Raw genomic sequence first — 20589 nt, forward strand, 5'->3', positions numbered from 1 at the left:
ACCATACCAATCAATGGCAAGGCCGAAGGGCCGCCAGGCATAGTGCCAGGGCGGGGTACCTCGTGCGTGGGGAGGGGAGAGGAGGGGGGAAGGGATGGGAAGAGAGGGGACGGGGAGCGGAGGGGAAGGGAAGGGAGAGGAGGGGAGGGGAGGAGAGGGGAAGAAAAGTGGAGGAGGGTGGGGATGGAGCGAGGAGGGAACATATTATCCATATATTAAAAAAAAAATGAAATATACAATGTACAATAAAAACACAAAACAACATCGAAAAAACAACATCAACATTTGAGTTTACAGTTTACAAATCACGATCCCTATACCCAATCCCCCCAAAAACAAAACAAAACACAAACACTAACACTAACACACGACCAACTCTACGCAAGATCATGAATTGTGTTTGAACTTAATACTTGCTTTGTGTATTTGGGCTGTTTATAGTTTTGTGTGAGTGACACAAAACTATTTAAAAAGCAATGAATTTACGAGGGAATTCATTCTCAGTACAGGTATCAATTATAATGAATATTCAAATCAAATCTGCATGAAGGGCATGTCTTTCAGACTCCTGGACAATCGGTTCCATTATTTTGTTTGTTTGTTTGTTTGTTTTATTTCCGTCATAAACATAGTCATACAGATATAAAAGACAACATATAAGGTACAGGGAAAATGATACATCATTCCTAAAATGAAACATACATACATAGCAAATGAATAGTGCGACACATCATCGATATACAAAAAAAATATATATATATATATAGAATGTACAGTAGGATTATATAGAAAGATAAGGCTGGATAGCCCATAATCAGTTGCACTTTTCTGGTGCCGCTGGTCTTCCATGGGGACCAAAAGAGGTATGGAAAAGAAAAAGAAAAAAAGAGTAGAAGATTAAATATCATATAAATACAACATTATAATACATTTTGTAGTCTCTTGAAAACTTATAATGCAATAATTATACAAAATCTCAAGGCAAAATACGCTTTCTTGAAAAGTGTAGATAAATGTCTTGTGTATCAGACAAAAGTATATATATATATATATATATATATATATATATATATATATATATATATATCTAGATAAGTTTACACAGATGAAATTAAACCAATTCAGAAAGGGACCGTTTAAAATCCTTCAGTGACTTGCAGTCACGGACAGCATGAGGAAGGCTGTTATATAGTTTGGCTCCCCTGTACAAAAATGCACGTTTGCAAAAGTTTGTCCGAGGATTTGGAAGGCTGAGGCTACTGTGCCGAAATTGGTAGGGTTTGGGGGAATAAAATAATATATTTTCGTGTAAATAGGTAGGTGTTAAATTATTCAAAATCTTGAAAATCATTACTCCGACATGAAATTTTTGACGGGATTTTAAAGTTTCCCACTGTAATATATCATGTATTGACTTGACAGAAAAATGTAATTCAGGATTAATCTTCAGAATAATTCTTCCTGCTCTATTTTGCAGTTTTTACAATTGATTTATATGTTTTTCACAAGAAGACTCCCAAATAACATTTGCATAATCCAAATGAGGAAGAATAACATTGCGATATATCAAATTCAAATAATTTCTGTTTATGAAATATGTCAAACGACGAAGGAAAAAAATCATACGGCCTACTTTTTCACACAGATAGTTTACATGAACGTCCCATCTGAGTTCGTCATCGATATACAATCCTAAATATTTCAAACTTTTAACCTGATTAATTTCATATCCTTTTATACTCAAATCCAAACTGTTATATCTTTTCAACATAATATATCGATTACCAATTAACATGCTCACAGTTTTATCATAATTAATTTTCATTTTGTTCTTACACATCCAACTATCTAACACAAATAATTCCTTATTCAATATTGTTTGTACTTTTTGTGGGTCTTTGTGAGAAAAATAGATAACGTTGTCATCCGCATATAAATGCACATTACATGAATCAAGTATGGAAGGTAAGTCGTTGATAAGTATGATAAACAACAATGGACCCAGTATCGATCCCTGTGGCACACCGAGCTTAATATCCAGTTCTTCAGAGGTACAATTTCCTATACTAGTTACTATTTTTCTGTCAGAGAAATAATTTTCAAACCATTAAAGGGTGGGGCCGTTAATACCTATTGTGAAAAGTTTATGCAGCAGACATTTAGGGTTGATCATATCAAAAGCTTTCTGCAAATCTACAAAAACTGCACCAGTGTATAATCCGTTATCCAAAGACTTCAACCATTCATCGGTTACTTTAATCAGTGCCGTGGAGGTTGAATGTTTTGGCCGAAATCCGGATTGTTCCATTATGAGTATATTATTTCTATATACTTCAATGTTGAAGTAATTGTTTTTGTATAATCTTTTCAAGAATTTTTGATAAACACGATAAAATAGAAATTGGTCTGTAATTATTTGGAATTAATCTATCACCCTTTTTATGTAGAGGAATAATTTTTGCTATCTTCCATTTATTTGGAACTTTTCCTTGGGTTATAGATTCATTAATCAAAAAAGTTATTGGTCGAACAATTGCATCCTTTGACATTTTTAGGATCTTTACTGATATTCCATCTAATCCGACTGACTTCTTATTTTCTAATTGCTCTATTTCCTTTGAAACTTCACTTTCACTCACAGTAGAAAACGTTAATGGATATTGCACACAACATGGTTCGCATGTGGCATCATCTGTACAGATTCTGTCTACAGGTTCTACTACAGTATCAGCTGATTCAGAAATCAAACTGGTTGCAACATTGGCAAAATGGTGATTAAATTCGTTTGCCATACTTTGATTCCACGAAATGAGAAACTAAAAGCATTTACTATTGAACCCATTTCTTAAGACAAAATAAGATTCTTTGAATGCAAAATGTTGTAAACAATCTCCCGACATATAGGCCTGTATGCAATCTTGTGCATCATGAATTGCAAAATTTGTTTATATCTCTTATCAGAAAGATTATCAATTTTCGAAATATCAAACAATTTATGACTCAGAAAACTCAATTCCTTCTTCATCACAATCCTATTCTATAAGAACTCTATTTTGCAATTTCTGTAATTTGTCGAGTCTCCCTTTTCCAGCACAATTCCCCAAATAACACCATACAATAATCAAATCTGCTCTATATTGTGGATTTGTAAAATGTAAATGCAGTTTGCTGCTATGTAACACAAATTGTGTTCTCTTCCACAAATAAATATTTTTGGCTATCTTTTCCCCCAAATACTCAATATGTTTATCCCAGTCTAAATATTCATCCATAAAAAACTTTATGTGCTTATACACGCATGACTGATCCGGGAAATTGGAACACTGGGGATTAAAACATCTGGAACTACAGAGTCCTTATTACCAAATTCGTTACTGTTTCTTTTTCTTTTCTTTTCTTTTCGTTTTTTTTTTTTACTTTTATGACAATATTATATATTCCTGTCTCTATTTAGTTAATTTCGTCTTTTTCAATTAATTTTGTGCTTCAAATGGTGTGATTGTTTTTATGATTGTTTGCCACAAAAGAAAGGGGAAAAAAAAGCAGTCACTCAAATTGGTTATGAGGACTGGCAGTGCTTAGAATTAAATGGTGTTAGAAATGATGACATACATGTTTCACAGAACCTATTTAAACGATGGTTAACCTATAGTCTATACGTATGAATGGTAGTTATATTTTGGAACAACCAGAGAGCAAAACTAAATTATTATGTCAACTTGTTTGTCGGCGAAGTCAAAGGTTAGTCAATAATTTTATCCTCTTTTATTTTTGTTGTTGTTGTGATAACATACCTGTTTATGAACATAACTTTTATGCATGAGCCTATCTCAATGTTCCATTAAGGAGCACTGACGTAAAATATACAACCAAAGTTTATTTCAACGTCATTTGTGATTTTGTTGTTGATGTTGTTGTTGTTGTTTGATGCTGCAAGACTTAGTGTCGTTGCTTTAATTGACAACCTTTGATTGCCTGTTCGCATTATCATAATTATGGTGTGATCTCCATTGATTTCTCGTCGACTTCGTCATTGTTCATTACATACTAGTATAGTATAGAGGCATAACTTCTTCAGATGTCAGGAAATAATTAAAGAAATTCACAATATATTGACAACACAAGTTGTAAACAAGACCAACATACACACATACTTGGAGTGAGCCGTTTAGGACACTGTAATTGCTAAGACAGCCATATACCCCACAATGACACTCACGCGTGATACAACGAAATTTTCAATTCAATACAATTCAATTCAAAATGATTTTATTTCCATATAAAGTAATACAAAGTAATATACATAACGCTTACATGAGTACATAATATTTACCTACCTTTTACACCCAAAAAAACAAAAAACAAACAAACAAACAAACAAGCAAACAACCAACCAAATTGCAACCAACTAACCGACCGACCGACCGACCGACCGACCGACCGACCAACCAACCAACCAACCAACCAACCAACCAACAAACAAACAAACAAACAAACAATTTTATTCCTTTACCATACAAAATGTGATCATTCGTGAGTGTATCTCACGGAATCCGCTCTATTCTATTAATCGAATCATGTGTCATTAACCCTTTATTATTATGCGCGTGTACATAGGGCGATCAGTCCTAAATAACTCGTTTTACAAAATGGGTACGTCTATGGGGTAAAGTGCTTATAATATCTTTGTAAATGTTCGGATCTATATACAAGCACAAGTTACAATTTAAAATATGAGTAGATTAGACATGGGCGAAGTGAATGAATAAAAAAGTTAAACAATTAACGGACAAACACGTTGAGATTCTTAAATAGGGTCCTAATTCAATTTCGGTAACTCGCATTACCAAAAAAAAAGACAAAAAAAAAGACATGGTAATTTCTATGAAAACTTCTTCTTGGAAACTCCCCTCATACCAGACAATCTTAATGAAAATTGTCCTGCAATGTACCTTGAATTACTAGTGGGTTATTACTTTACAAACTAACAATATCAAAGTTGAGAAAGAATGGGTGTATATAGAAAGAATCAAGAAGTAATAATCGGTAACTCTCGTTGATCGTGTCACTTGATTTTGTCCGTTCAAACAGCCTCGTGTGACAGAAATTAATGATAATTGATACTGCTATACGGTGGCACTGTAACTTGTCTTAAGAATTTTGACAGAGTACTTTTGTCTAGGACAATGAATTATATCTTAAACACACATAAGCTATGATATAGATGAATGTTGGCCATGTGAAAATGTGGACTTTGTACATATATTAGGCCTATATGTTCAATTCACTTCCTGAACTTTTTATCAATTTTCTTGACAAAGCTACCTGCCATTTTTTTTTCTAAATTCGGTTTCATACTTTACTGTACAATAGGCCGCCTATTTATCTTACTTTATACAATGTTTGCAATTCAACACTGCAAAAAGATCCGGTGTTAAATATGAAACACCGAGCTGGTGTTAAATTTCCGGTGCTCATTCATGTTGTTAGATTAACACCTCCGGGTGTCATTTCAAAATTTAAAATTGTTTTTGGAATAGTTTCTTAGTCACTGCACTTCTTGATAATTTTGAACTTCAACAAGACGATAAAGAATTTTCCGATAAAGTACTTGATTTTTGAAAAAATCTGTAAATACATTTACACCACAGTAACACCAGTTGGTGTGGTCCCCTATTGAAGCTGGACGGATGTTATACCATTGAAATTAACACCACCAATATCAAATCAACACCATGCGGTGTCATTATTGAATTAACTCTATATAGCGCAGTGTCAAAAATATCACCAGCCACAGTGTCAAATTAACACCACGAAGTGCCAGGCGAACACTTTTTAACACCGTCACAATACATTTTCTACACCTGTGGGTGTGGTCCTCTATTGAAGTTTGATCGGTGTTAGATTTAACACCCGTGGTGTTAAATCTAACACCGATTTATTACAGTGAATGATCTAAAAATTTGCGATTTATCTGAATGCGTTTCTAAACATTCGCCTGAAAGTGATTATGAATAACAATAAAGCATTATAAGGGACTGCCGTTTCTCGGGCTGAAGGAGTAGTACTAGAGGAGATCATGCCATGAGAATGGTTACTATATGATAATATAAAATGTTCAAATTTTGAAAGTTTTGTTTGTATTTGCTAGATAATTGTGCCAAATTATTATCAACACATGTTTGTATTTGCTTTAAGATCCAAATCAATTATTGCAAAAGACCAATTAATGCTATAAAAAAAAAAACCAAGCAAACAAGAAGATAACAGAAATGGGGAAGAGAAAGAAAATGACAAAAGAAGAACAAAATGCAAAACTACGACTGCTGAAGCAAAGTACCGGTATAGGCCCTTTAAGAAACGAGAAAAGAAACTATAGGTGCGTGGCAAAGGGAGAGAAAGCTAGACAGGGGAAATATGAATGCAACAGAAAAAAAAAAGCCCAACAACAAAACAAAAAGAGGACAACTTCATAAAAAATAGGGAGTTCTTGGAGAACATATAAGACAAAGAAGCTTTTGGTTCAGTCCAAAGTGAAGTGAAGGCATTTGGCAAAGAGTGTTGCCATTTTACACCGCGGCTGTTCGTGTTGTCGTATTTTATCCGAGAGCTGACATGACTTGATCATCTCGATCGGTTGTGTGTAGTGTACGTAAGCAAATGAGCATTTGCATTCGTATTGCGTATGCCGCTCAACCAAAATGGTCAACAACGCAGCAGAACGTGTGCGAAATCCGCAGAAAAAGAAACACGTCAACACAGACGTACACAACTCAAAGGAAAGACAGCAACTCGTTGACGAGCTATCATTTCTCACGAGTAAGTTGTATCGATTGATAAAGTTTTTAGACTTTTAGCAAGGAGTCATCATGATGTGAAGTCGAAAATTGGATGCCGCAAAGTCGTTAGTCCCATGTGTGTAATAATTTGTGGTTCAAACACAAACGAAGTGACAGTGACATCAACCCACTGTATTTTTTAGCATGTAAGATAGATACAACACAGTACGAGAACCTATCTAGACAAGTGAAGTGGTATGTAGTAGGCCTAGAGTAAAAATTACTGGCCCTACTGGAATTCTACCTGACTCTTGCCATACAGACAGTTCCAACTTCATAATCAATGAAACATGTTTTACTGTCAACACTGCTTCATTCACTCTTGTGGCATGTCTTGGGCTTGGGCCTTGTTACCAATTGTTTGCGTTGGCTGGGCCTAGCTAGGCTTGGGTGTGGACGTAAAACGAAGATTTTAAAACGTTAAATATTTAAAAACACTTAAATCTGTATGGTTTTTATACAGTCAAGTGTACATCTAGAGAACAGCTTTATCAACAAGCCACAAGGCCTAGTAACTAGGGAAATAAAAACTTATTAAGTTATAGGCCTAAATCAAATGCATGATAATGAATGCTGGTACTGGATGCTAATTATTCAGGTAGGCCTAAGTACAATACAATTTCAGTAACATAAACCTATTATAGACCTGATATTAGCATGGTTTTTTTCAACAGAATGTTGAAAATGCCCAATTGCTTTTTTTTTTTTTTTTTTTTTTTTTTTTTACACCTGTAAATATTAAATTGATATTTGATTCCGCACGCCGTACACCGGGGTACCGTTGTAACCCGGGGTACCGCGTTGTATAGCACCATCTCATGCCCATTATTTATAATGTGTATCCGAATTCAGACACGCCGATTCTGAATTCGGATACGGCAAAGTCGTCGCAATGAACTAGCACCATATAGGTGTTTTTCGAAGTACACTTGCATGCATTAATTGATGCATAATCACAAATAAGAAAACATTTTTGTGCATAATAATACTAAAAAATATTTCGACACATTTTTTGGTAAGCCAGGGTACAGCGCTGAAAAAAAAATAATTAATTCAACAAAATGGCGAATTTTCATTTGGTACCCCAGGGTACCAAATACTGCATCATTTAAGTGAATACAAAAAACAATTGAGCTAGCCTAACCTATAATGCAGAAGACTCGAAAGATCCAGTGCCTTTCATGTATATATTTCATCACTTTATTGATATACAAATCGAACAAAGGAATACATAAATACAAAACATAGAAGCCCAGGACATACCGTGGTAACTGGATAAACAGAATAAGCAGGGCATATACATAAATATCACACAATGTTACAGAAGATTTACGAATATAAATGCACATAACTTTGACAGAATCATATACATATTCAAAGTGTGAAAAATATTGTATAAGCAGGCAAAAGGATAAGAAATGAGACCAGAAAGATTAAGAGTGGAGAAAATGGAAACTAAGAAAGAAAAAGGAGAAAAGTAAAATAGCATGAAGAAGAAGAAGAAAACTAGGACAAGTGTAGTACATACTTAAAAGATACACTTTTCTCTTGACGGCATTTAACATACCTATTACATGTAAATATTAACAAACATTTGCATTAGTTTATATTCCAGTGAATCCAATATATAATGAAGTGAGGCGATTCCGCATGCATAAATTATTCACAATAAGGCACAGTCATTCATTCCGCGCCCCATTAACATAACAATAACAATAAATTACATAAATTGATATCACATGGGACGACTCCGCCCCGGGGAACCGAAGAGACCCTGGAAAAGCCCAGCCCCGGGTGGGGATGCCCCATTATTATAAACCTTTAATTTATATTCATATATATAAAAAAAAAAAAAAAAAAAAAAGAGAGATATCTCCTCCTCCCCCCGATAAACTAGGATGGACCATGAGAACCCACACCCCTCCATCAACCTCTAAATCAATGCAATAAACATCTAAGTACCTACAATATAACAAAACTAGCACATTATAACCAACCCAAATATTCATAAAATAACAACAATCCATCCCTAAATATAATAAATCCTAAATATTACTTCACATTTAACTCAAAATAACAAAATGTATCCAGACTAGACAGACAAAAGAAGAGCCCTTTCCAAGCCTCAAGCCAGAGCCCACCCAACGGCAGAACACTCCCATCACATAGAGCAATGAACTCGACTAAAAACAAACCCTACACACATCTCAACTACTTCATAATTATATGTTATAATGATAGCCCGTCTCAGAAAAACTCATGCCCGACAACAAGTCCTCCCGAATATCAATCCGATCCGATACACAATTAGTCCAGTGGCCTCAACCTAAACATTGGGCCAAAGATTAAAATTATGTCAAAGCAATGAATTTTGACATTCCCACTTTGGTTCTTCCTTGGCCGAATAAATTACAAATGAAGAAGTGATTGCAAGTGACGACAATCTGTCCCGAAAAGTCTTGAAAGACACTGGTTTCCTGCATAGCGCGAGAAATTTCTTCAGCCTTTGCACATTGTCATTACTAACAAAGCCCCGAGAACCTATTTCAGTAGGTAGAAAGACAACAGTGTAACCATTTGCTTCGATGTCAGATAACAAAGATGCATATTGTTTGACTTCCGTTCATTTGCCTTAACCCTAATCAGGCTGGGCTTTTTTGGCTATGCTATATCTGGGGGGGGGGGGGGGGGGGGGCGGATTCCGCCCCCCTGTCAGATCTCGCCTATGGAACGCGCGATTGCGCCGAAAATCGGCACACGCGACGCCCGCGATGTATTCTATCAAAATGTATGGTTGCTTTCTCCGAAAAATTTTTCTTATATTTTATATTAATTAATTATTGTAATTTATGCATAAAATCAGTTTTGGGCTATAAATCACTTATTAATGCTCCAATTAAGCTAATTTCTTTTTTTAAATGTTTCTTGTATCATTCTTCTGAGACATAGGATAAAAAAAAATCTGTATCGAAATTAATTTCTTATGTATTTTATTGTTTTTTTAATTTCTTATGTAGTTCATTGTTTTTTGACCTTTTGTTTTTGTTTGTTTTTTGGCCAAAATTTGTCACAGACATTTTTCGAAGCATTATTATGCTAAAATAAATTAATTTCGGCCATTCTAAGTGAAGATATGAATTTTTATGTGAATTAATTGGAAAAACACAATTTGCATTGGATTTGTACACAAAATCATGTTTTGGAGGAATTTTGGGGTTGACAAATTTTTTTCGAACGGGCGTCGCGTCAAAACGGTACGCGCGGGCGCAACAATTTGGGTCTCAAAAGTTGCGCGATACTTGAAAGAAAAAAGTCATGAAACATCGTGGCGGGAGCTTATTGCGTTGCGAAGATATTGCGCGAAACGTCGAGGGGGGGGGGGCGGATTCCGCCCCCCCCCCCCCCCCCCCCAGCCTGATTAGGGTTAAGCAGATTTGTTTCAAAAGGGACTGTGAGCTCAATAATTGCGAGTTTCTTATCGCTTTTCCAAAGGATGCATAAGTCCGGGATTAGGTCAGTTTGAGTGCATTCCAGAGGAACAGTGTATCAGTGTATCATATCAAATTAGACCAACTTATTGCATTCAATTTATGTAATTTGCATGGGGGGGGGGGTTCTGCTAGCTACTCAAACTCCACTCAGAAATAATTCTGTAAGAAAGGCTATGGTTTTACCAGTCAAATGTATTCCCCCTAAATTTAAAAGAAAGTATGTCCAGCTTCCTAATGAGACAATGTGTATTTTGTCGAGGGAATCCCTATCATCAACCACACCTACAATCTACTCACATTTTTAACAGACTATGTGGTTAATTGTCTAATCTTTTCCCAAAATTTATTTCAGCATCATACTTGTGTAGTACAAAAAGAGTGATGGAGCTTGGGGCTGGTTTACTTTATTTACAAGTGTAAGACCAATACTGTACCGTAGTCATATAAAGTGCAGTCTTCATCTCATTTGTCCATCCACCTAATATATTGATACCGTACCAGAAATGTAATTTGTACTTTGGTCTTCACCACTTCTCCATCCCGAAATTTTCGAGTTTGTACTCATAAAAGTTCCTCATAATAATTCTTATGGGAAATAGATCAAGAGTAGATTAAAACAAAGACCTGAACTCATTCAGTGGGCTTCTAGCTTTGTTAAGTTTACCACAGTATCTATTAGTCTATAGGATACTGTTAATATGTTTAACAATTTTCATTGCATTTTTTTTTTTTTTTTTGGTGAGGGGTGAAGGGAAAATATGGCACTGTGATTGTTGTAGATATCTGTAAACCTCAAGAGAGAGAGAGAGAGAATCAAGGATGATTTTTGTGTAAATATTTCCAAGTTTAAAGTGCACAAAATCCTGCTTGAGAGTGAGGGTATGTTTGGCTATACTGAGGTGTCAGAACAGTCAATCAGCATACCACTACATGTGTGCCACTCATCAGCATGTGAGTCTTTATTTGACAAAATGCTCAACTCACTTTCCAGGCTGGAGCATTCATGTAGAATGAGAGCTCTGTTGTAAGAGGAACACACTCTGTCTGGGGGATATTCGTAATGTTGATGAAAATCATGCTTTTCTTTCCCTTATCATTCCGGACAGATCTTCTGCATCAGCATAAGAAGAAACAGTCAGGGTCGCATGCCAATAAGGAAACTGTCAGAAATGCCCAGACAAAATTTTCATGGACCAAGAATGAGACACATCATGCAGCCTTGGCAAAGTCGGCAACCTCCGTGCCAAGATACAGTCCAGCTTCTTGTTCATCATCCGATCACACAAAACCAGAGCAAAGAATGAAATCGCAGCCTTCAAGCAAAGTGTCTCCAAGTGCTAGTCATTCAAGCAAACAATGGCCAGCAAAAGTTAAAGTCCATCAAAACGTCACCAACCCCAGTCTTGCCAAAGTAACAAAAAGGGACATTTTGTTGCACAATGAGCCTCTTTCTAGTCATTCTGACACCAGAGCTGATGCAAGGGTGTCAGAGACGAGCCATCAAAGAGAATCCAAAAGACACAAGAAACATTCAGTATGCAAAGAGAGCAATGCACAGGTGCAACATTTAACAAGCTCAAAGTGCAATGCAAGTGCAACAGACAAAACAGATCTGCCATGTGACAGGAAGCCAGTCCTGTTCAATAAACCAGTTTCTCTTGCTGAACATGGGTCCAGCATTTCAACTCCTTCATCAAGTTCACCAACTGGTCAGCCAACTTGCAGGACAGTACAGAAAACCAGACAAGGTGCTGCTCCAGCAAGAACAGTACTGCTCAGAAAGCCTTCCAAGGACTTACTGCCAGGAACAGACAAAACCACTTTAAGAAAAGTGTGCTCTAAAACGCCAAACCAGAATGTAGTTCCGGATAAACTGAACTCACAAAAGTTAGCCCATCTTGCCAAAGAACTTGATAAGTGTCTTGGAGACATAGCCAAATTAAAAGCAGCCAATACCAAGGCAAAGTTACCCACCACACCTAAACAAGAGTTTCTTCCAGAAGGGAATGGGCCAATAGCCATCAGCCAACTAGCCAAGTCTTCGATTAAGCGGAAACACAGAAGTGGAAACAGAGTGGTTGTAAATGTGTGTAGTACCAGCCAGCGCCCATCAACTTCAAAGTCAAACTATACGTGGACATCTAACCAGATTTCACAGCAGCAGCCCATTCTAAAGCAAGTTGATGGGGGTCAGAGAAAAATCTCCACAACTCAAAGTCTGATTGATAAGTCAGTAAATTCTACACAGAGTCAATCTCTTTCACAAGGGACAAAAGCATCAACAACAAAGATTTTATCTGTAAGACCAGTAGTGCAGGAGACTTCACCGACGAATGTAATCCGAACAAAATACAAGGTGAAGAAACTGGCATCTCTTCCTTGTCATCGAGCCAAAGTTGGCCGCAGTAAACACAGTCCTAGTGTGCTGGCTGTCAAAAGCAGATGTCAACCAGGCTTTCAACGGAGAGGTAGATACAAACTAGTCAGGTCATCATCTGTACCGTCATCAGCTGGTCTGCCTTTGCCACGACCATCACCGTCAACAAAATTGACATCACCCCACTCCCTTGTGAAGAAAACGCCAGTGATCCTCAACTCAAGATACAAGAAGATTAAAGGGCAGTCAGCTAGCCATGTGAAGCACAGAAAACATCATGTCATCATCCCACATCGATCTCAACTGAAGTTGGTCAAGGTCAGGGGAAAATCTCCACAGCTCAAAGTCAGAAAACATACACCTCACTTCACAGCTACACGGCAGACTTTCCATAATTCGGGTAAGATTTATACTATTGTCATTTTAAGATAAAATTTAAGTAATTTGAATTCTTTGCAATAGTCATGAGTGCTAATGGCAATATCTGTATATTTCAAATGCAATTAATAGCATGCAAAACTATGACTTATTTTACTAAATTGCACTAGTGACTGATAGTAAAAATCTAATTCGTCTTCCACTTGCAGTGAATGTGACCATTCAGCCATTCAAAGTCTAAATGCAGTCATGTGCTTTGTTTTTGTTGTGTTGTATGAAACACCTAGGGAAAAAGTCAGAAATCAGGGGGGTGTTTCATCAACGTTTGTCAGCGCTGACAATTTCAGCAAAATCCTTGGTTTTGATTGGATGAGATACTCTGGTCACTGACTGTTACTAAGGTGATTGTCAGCGATGACAACTTTTAGCGCTGACAAACGTTGATGAAACACCCCCCTGATCTGTCAGAGTCTGATTTAGTGCTCAAAATTTCTTGGTGAGTGGTTTTCACTCAGATTGAATACATTTTTGTTTTCTGTATGTGTACTGTTTTGTTTTGCCATTTCATATCTCCATGAAAACATTGTCAATCGCATGTAGTCAATTGCACCAAGACCACTCCAGTCATAAGGAGCCGGTACAAAATGAGGAAAGTCAACCTTCAGACCTCCCAGAAAACAACATCCAAACAAGCTCACAACTCTTCGCCTTTCAAGTGGAAGGCCCAGATGTCCACACCCGTCAGCCAGAGTATGAGGGAATCATTCATGCAGAGGTATAAATGCAAATTCCAGCTGTGACTTTTTTTTTTCGTGGGGTAACAAAATTGATTTCTCTGAAGTCAAGGGTGCATATGACACATTCTGAATATTTTTGTATTGAAGGTCAAGATGAATCACAATAACCAAAGGTAATGATTCTGACAAGTATGCTTTAATCATAAATGAAGCAAAGGAATGCAACCCGTGTTAAAGTGATAATCACTATTTGTCAACAGTCTTTCTTGTTCCAATGATGAAGCATACATTATTTTGTGTGACATGAAATACAGAAGTTAACAAAGATATATGAAATATAGTGATTTATCCATTACAACTTATTGTCTAACACCAGTGTGTGTGTAACTTTCTACCACTCATTAATTTTGTGCATAATTATGAAGTACTTCATTTCCAGCCCCTTGTCCATTCATCATTTTCTCTTTGTGCAGGCGAATGAAATATGTCTTGGCTCACACTCCAGTGTTGCTACGCTCTCGCTTCCGCCTGGTGAGATCTTCCCAAACAGCCAAAGTCTTCCCAGAGACTGGCTGGACGAGTCGTCATTATCGCCATGACAACAGCTCATCTGCCTCCAAGATGAGTAAGAGCCCACAGCAGCCTCTCCTGAAGAAAACAAAGACCAAGATTGTCAGGAAAGCAGCAGGTATGCTGCTGTCAATGAATTCATGAGAAAACTCTCCTTTGATTTTCAAATTAATTCCAATAAGCACAGAAAAATTGAACTGGTATATAAAGAGGAAAAGTTTTAGTGGATTAGGACTCTCTCTCAGCCAAGCTATTGTATATTGAGGAAGACTAGCTTTCACAGAAAAGTAATACTGGTTGTAATAATAGTTATGCAAGATAGACTAGGCAAATGTGTTATCCCTCAAAAAACTTCCTTTATCTGCACATAAATCTTTCTGAACACATAAAAAGTGACTGTTTATATTTGCTCATATATATCATAAGCTTTGTTAGATACTTAGCTGAAAAAAAAACCCAACAACATCAAAGTCATTCTATATACCCACTCAAAATTGATGAATAACAAATCCTCTTGTAAAAAGCAAAATCAATTTCAGATTGAGATAAGAACTTTGTGTTTGGGAGGCACACTTATCATGGGTGTATGCAAGGGGGGGGGGGGGGGTCGGGAGGGTCATACGACCCCCCTCCCCCCAAATTTTCAAAAGGTCCAGTTTTTGTAAATGACAATTTCTGTTTTTCGAGGGCTTTTTACCCTGGGGTCTAGGAAGGTGTAAGGTTAGCTAGTTAGCAACTTTTTTTAAATGCACTTATGCAGTTTTCAACTTATCGATTAACGAACTTACAAGTGACCAACACAGGTTTTATCACCAATTTTAACATGATAAATGGGTTTTTTTTTTAAGTATGCTGAAAAAGTCACTTTTGTATGCACCAAATGGCCCCATTTTAAGATATGAAATTAAAAAACTCCCTACTGTGGGAGGGGGGACACCCCCCCCCCCACACCCTCCCTCCGCTCGGTCGCTCCGGTCCCTCGCAAAGGTAAAGGTCCTAAAATTTTGATTACGACCCCCCCCCCCCCCAGAAAAAATCCTGGATACACCCCTGTTTATATCAGCAGTCATTAAAAGCATGAAGTTTTGAATTATACTATGTGGTTGTTAGTGGCTGTCTTTATGTTGCCACAGTCCTACCTCTTTGGTATCTCCTGTGGGTTGAATAACATTATTCTTTTCTTTCTTCCCACATGTTTCATATGTTGGTCCACTTGCATGATTTTCAGTAGATGTCAATCTCTTGATGCAGACAAAAAACTCCCTAAAATTTGTGCTAGTACTTGAAGTAAGTTTGATGTGTATTTGATAACAGTGCAGCATTGTCATCTGTGCAGGATTACACTTTTTCTCATGATCTACAGTTATGCCAAGAGTGTCAACTTCACATTATTACATTATATGTGTATTTGATGTCTTTGTACACACACACACTCAAACTGTGGTAAGAAAAGAAAAGCGTCTGTTGGATGCCTTGCCACATTTATTCTTTCCAATGCCACTCCTCTCCACTCGCTCTATCTCCCACCTGCAGGTCACAGCCCTGGTCAGTCTCAGGACAAAGCTTACAATCATGGCGTGGTCAGTGTCAAAGGAGTCCGCTATCATCGCAGCAGCTCGGGGAAGAGCCTTTGTAGGATTTCTAGCCAGCCACTCCCGCTGACACCATCCTTGTCTCCATCCCCAGTCTTCCAGCGGGCTGGAGGCGGGAGGCGGCCTTCCTTCTCCAGGGTCTGGACATCAAGTGCCCACAAGATGCACCAGCAAAGCACCCCAAGGGTGTCCAGCACCCAGTGGATGGCAAAGTAAGTTTATTGGTGATACATCATCAGCTGCTCCTGTGCAAAGATATTGCAAGGAGTGCCAAGTCTCAGGTCACATGATCAGGGCCCTGTCTTTTATAAAACTTCTGATAGAAATCAATCAATCTCAAATCTCTTGAAAGCTGCAATCAATCGCAACCTGTGATTGATTGATTGCAGTTCTCCATCTTAATTTCAATCATAACTTTTTTATAAGATGGATTTGCAATCAATCGTAAAGTTGTGATTGATTTTAATTAATCACAAGTCTTTATAAGACGGGGTCCAGGAATGCATCCATGGATTAGGTAATTGGATGAAAGTGTTTGATGTTTTGGACTTTGGTAACTTATATCACTAAAACTACAGGTCTCCTGCCAAAATTGTCAAAACAATCTGAACATTTCACTGTATGATGACAGAAACTTAATGGTAAATGAATTTCTTGATCAGTCCTTATGAATGTTCAAATGAGCGAGTTGATGATGTCACACCCTCACAATTTTTCATGTATGTTATATATGAAATTCAGGAAAAAATTTTTGTTTAGCTAATATAAGTAAAAGCATGTTCTCTTACCAAGTTATATCAGAGTTAACATTTGTTCCTTTTATTTTATTTTAGGTGGTTTTAAGGCAAGTTTTATATTTTATACAACTGAGATATGAGACTTTTGTCATTTCTGGATATAAAATGAAAATGAAATTGTGAGAGCATGACATTTTCAACTTGCTCATTTGAATATTCATATTGACCAGTCAAGAAATGATTTCGGACCAAAAAAAAAATGAAATTTCAAAATGTCGTATCTTCATTTTTTCTTACCTGATTTTTGTTATTTTTGTGTCATTCTGTAGGGAATATTTTTCTCTTTCTTTTGAAGTTTATTGATATTTTGGGTTGATTTCCTCTTTAATGTTAGTGATGTTCAATAGTATGAGTTTAAAGAAATTGAGTGATCTTGTATTTTCAAATTCTTCAAATATATTACCATCTGTTCAGGATTAGTCTTTGACTGCTGAAAAATTACATTCAGTCATTACATGTGAATTAGTTTCAAAAACTAAGAAGAGTACTAGAAAATATAAACAGTTCACGTTTGATCTATTTACTCAGACCGGGAAATTAGTATTGAGACCACTGTTTCTGTTAGGCATTGTGTCATCAGTATTTGGGATGTGTTGCAGTCAATTGAAATTCTGGTCGAGTGTGACTTACATGCGAATGTGCAGCTAGTCTCACTATTCACGTTACACACACTATACACATTACGTTTATAGGTTAAACTGTGATACTTCCAACTTCATTACCATGGGTGATAAATTTTGAGAATATAACAGTGCCACAAGTGAAGAAATTTGTGGGTGAAAGGGGTGTTCCTTGCAGTGGTAGACAACTGGTGCTTGCATGGACTCTGAACCAGTAAAGAGGGCCCCAGAGTCTCAAGGGCGACTGATGCCTATGCCTCAACATTTATTCCTGTTTATGAAAGATGTTCGCTTTGTCGGTGATTGCCGTTTTGCATTTGCTAGTCCAAAATGATTCAGTAAGAAATATTTTTGGTTGCCAGTTGCAGTTCTATTGTCATTAAGCTGTTCAGAATCAAGATGTCTTGAACACAAATGCAAGTTTCTATTCAGCTCAAATTCATCTTTGTGACACAGCAGCTTTTTTCAAGTCATCTGCCTTCTTCGATCTTTAGGGAACTAGAAACAAGTTATCTCCTTCATCCATGGATATTTTTATGGGATTTTTTCAGTTTCGCATCATATGACCAACACATGACAGCTTCACCCCCCCCCCCCCCCACCGAAAAAAAAAAGAAAAGAAAAAACAACAACATGCTGATGATTTGCAAAAAAATGAATTGCTGTTAGCAGAATAGAAAAATCATAGATCAAAATAGCAGTGAAAGTAATGACCTGATGGTTGGCAAAGCATGTACATATGTATGCATGTGTGTTTATAGCCAGGAAGTATGATTGACTGCTAATCAAAGCCAAGTGAGGCATTACTGGTAGTGCGCCCCCTACATTGATTCAAAGGTGACTGTTTGCAAAGTGGACAATTCTATGAAGTGGATACTGATACGTAACATTTTTTTTTTCCCCTATCCGTACATGATACACATTTTGAAACATTTTCAATGATTCAACATATGATCCTCTGATTTAACTTCAAGTGTTAGTATGTTTTGCCTTTGCTGTATATGATGCAGATTTGAGTGAAAGCCAGGTTGAGTATATCATAAGCCCTGGAATGCCAATCAAATTGTTTCCCTGCTGCTCATCAGAACACCATCATGATACTATATTACTAATGTTCAAAGGGTCATGAGGATATTCTTTAAGCCCACACAGAATGCAACAACAGATTATATCTACTCTTACAAGAGAAAGGGAAGGGGGTAGGAAAGCAAAGGGGCTACACTTTTAGATGGAAGTAGATACTAGCTGTCAAAGTATGCATTACCATTAGAATTTAAGCAGAGTATTGACAGTGGCTTGTCACAATGAAAATGTGTTATATTCCTTTGCAGCCGAGTCTTGCGCAGAACCATCCAATCCAAGATCAACCGCGACAGTAGGAGTCTGAAGACCCAGCCTTACTGTAAGTTCTACAACAGGTACGGAAGGTGTCACCGCGGTAGCAAGTGCCCCTACATCCATGATCCTGAGAAGGTGGCTGTCTGCACTCAGTAAGTACTTAAATGTTCTGTAAGTGTGGGTGTGGGTGGACTTATAGAGACTGTAGGAGGCTGTTTTAATAGAGGAATGGTGTATATTTAAAGCAAAGAATTGGGAATTAACTAACTTGAAGCAACATTTTGTCAATTATCAGTCGGCTTCCTTGAGTGAATGAAGATGGTGATCTATCATTTGGTCTACTCCCACTTCATCTAATACCCATTTAGTCTCAACCCACATGGTCTAATCCTGTTGCGTCTACAACCAGTTTGTCTAATGACCATTTAGTACAATTGCCACTTAGCCTCATTTCCAGTTGGTCTACTTCCAGATGGGCTATGCCCATTTTGTCTGATACCCACAGTTTATTAGATAAAATGGGAAAAATCCAAGGGGACAAAATTGCAATTAGACCATCTGGTCATTAGACAGAAACAAAATTTACCAAACTGGGCATTAGACCAAGTGAGGATTAAACCAAACGAGCACCAGACAAAATTTATAGAAGACCACATGAGTTTAGCTGTAGTGGTGTTAGGGTGTGTTTATGCTCAATTTGCGAAGGCAGAATTAGCGTTTTGAAACGCTGATTCAAAACGCCGTTCAAGGGAGCACTGTTTATGCTCACTTTCTTCGAGTCTTGGAAAGAGCGTTTGCAATCGCTTCGCCGACCTCAGCAGAGGCAGGTCAAATTGGGGCGCGCGCTGCCATCGGTGGCCTGGCCTGGGAGAGCAGCTGGGAAAGACATGGGTATGCACAGTACATGGGAAAACTGCTCAGGCCAGGGTAGCTGGCTGGCCGGGCGCACGCTTTTTCACGTGAACTGGAAAGGCGTTTAGGTGATGTCACTCTAAACGTGTTTAGAAACGCTGTTGCGTTTATGCTTCCCCGTCAAACGTGATTAGTCAGAAACGCCGATCGTAAACGCACCTTTTTGTGCGTTTTGGATCGGCGTTTTGAATCAGCATTTCTATCGAAGTGAGTATGAACGCAACAGCGTTTTGCACTAATCACGTTTCAAAACGCTGATTCTGGCCCGAAAAGGGGAAGCATAAACACGGCCTTAGACGAACTGGGATGTAGACTATCTGATTTTAGACCAAGTCATTAAATCAATAAAGATCCTGTGGAAGGAACACGACATTTGCAGGATTCCAATTTGTCTTTCGCTATGCTGGACAAGATCCAGTGCGCACAGGAGACTCACAACCCAACTCTAAGCCTAAGTCCTTGGAGAAATTAAGACCGGAGCAGTTGTTGCAGGAGCAGATGTCATGTTACAATTGTAAACAAGTATGATGTGCTAGCCATTGTGATGAATGTCTTCTGAATTTCATATTTAATACTATAGGTATATGCAGCCACTTGCGTCTGCTAAACTCTATACCCCTTCAATTTAAACATTCAGTGGTTGCCTTTGAGCATTAGGTTTATTGGAATGGCCAACAAAATTGTCAGTGTGCTGTTCACTCAGCACCACACACAGACAGGTGTTTGTTGTGCACAGTTGTCAGTCATCCAGTAGAAACCAATATTTGTGCTTGCTGGTAGAATTAGGCAGTTGATTACCCATACACAGGTTGTTAACGACACACTTTCTGAGCAGGGGATTTCCATCTCATTGCTGTGGATGAGTGGTCCTTATAGGTGTTTATTTGAGCGGGTTTGACTGTAAAGCAAACATGTGGCAGACTGGACAGAATTTTGAT

General features: G+C 37.6%; 1 protein-coding gene across 1 annotated transcript in view; it reads left to right on the forward strand.

The window, feature by feature from the left end:
• Nucleotides 1-6699: 6699 nt before the first annotated feature.
• Nucleotides 6700-20589, forward strand: part of LOC140232763 (uncharacterized) — a gene marked incomplete at its 3' end in the record, with an annotated part of 38101 nt that continues 24211 nt past the window's right edge. The window contains exons 1-6 of the mRNA XM_072312878.1: nucleotides 6700-6819; nucleotides 11437-13107; nucleotides 13686-13860; nucleotides 14296-14510; nucleotides 15926-16196; nucleotides 18733-18891. Coding sequence (XP_072168979.1) covers nucleotides 6702-6819; nucleotides 11437-13107; nucleotides 13686-13860; nucleotides 14296-14510; nucleotides 15926-16196; nucleotides 18733-18891 — 2609 coding nt within the window. The remainder of the gene's footprint in view (nucleotides 6820-11436; nucleotides 13108-13685; nucleotides 13861-14295; nucleotides 14511-15925; nucleotides 16197-18732; nucleotides 18892-20589) is intronic.

Source organism: Diadema setosum, chromosome 9 (genome assembly GCF_964275005.1).
Source record: "Diadema setosum chromosome 9, eeDiaSeto1, whole genome shotgun sequence".
NCBI classification, from domain to species: Eukaryota; Metazoa; Echinodermata; class Echinoidea; order Diadematoida; family Diadematidae; genus Diadema; species Diadema setosum.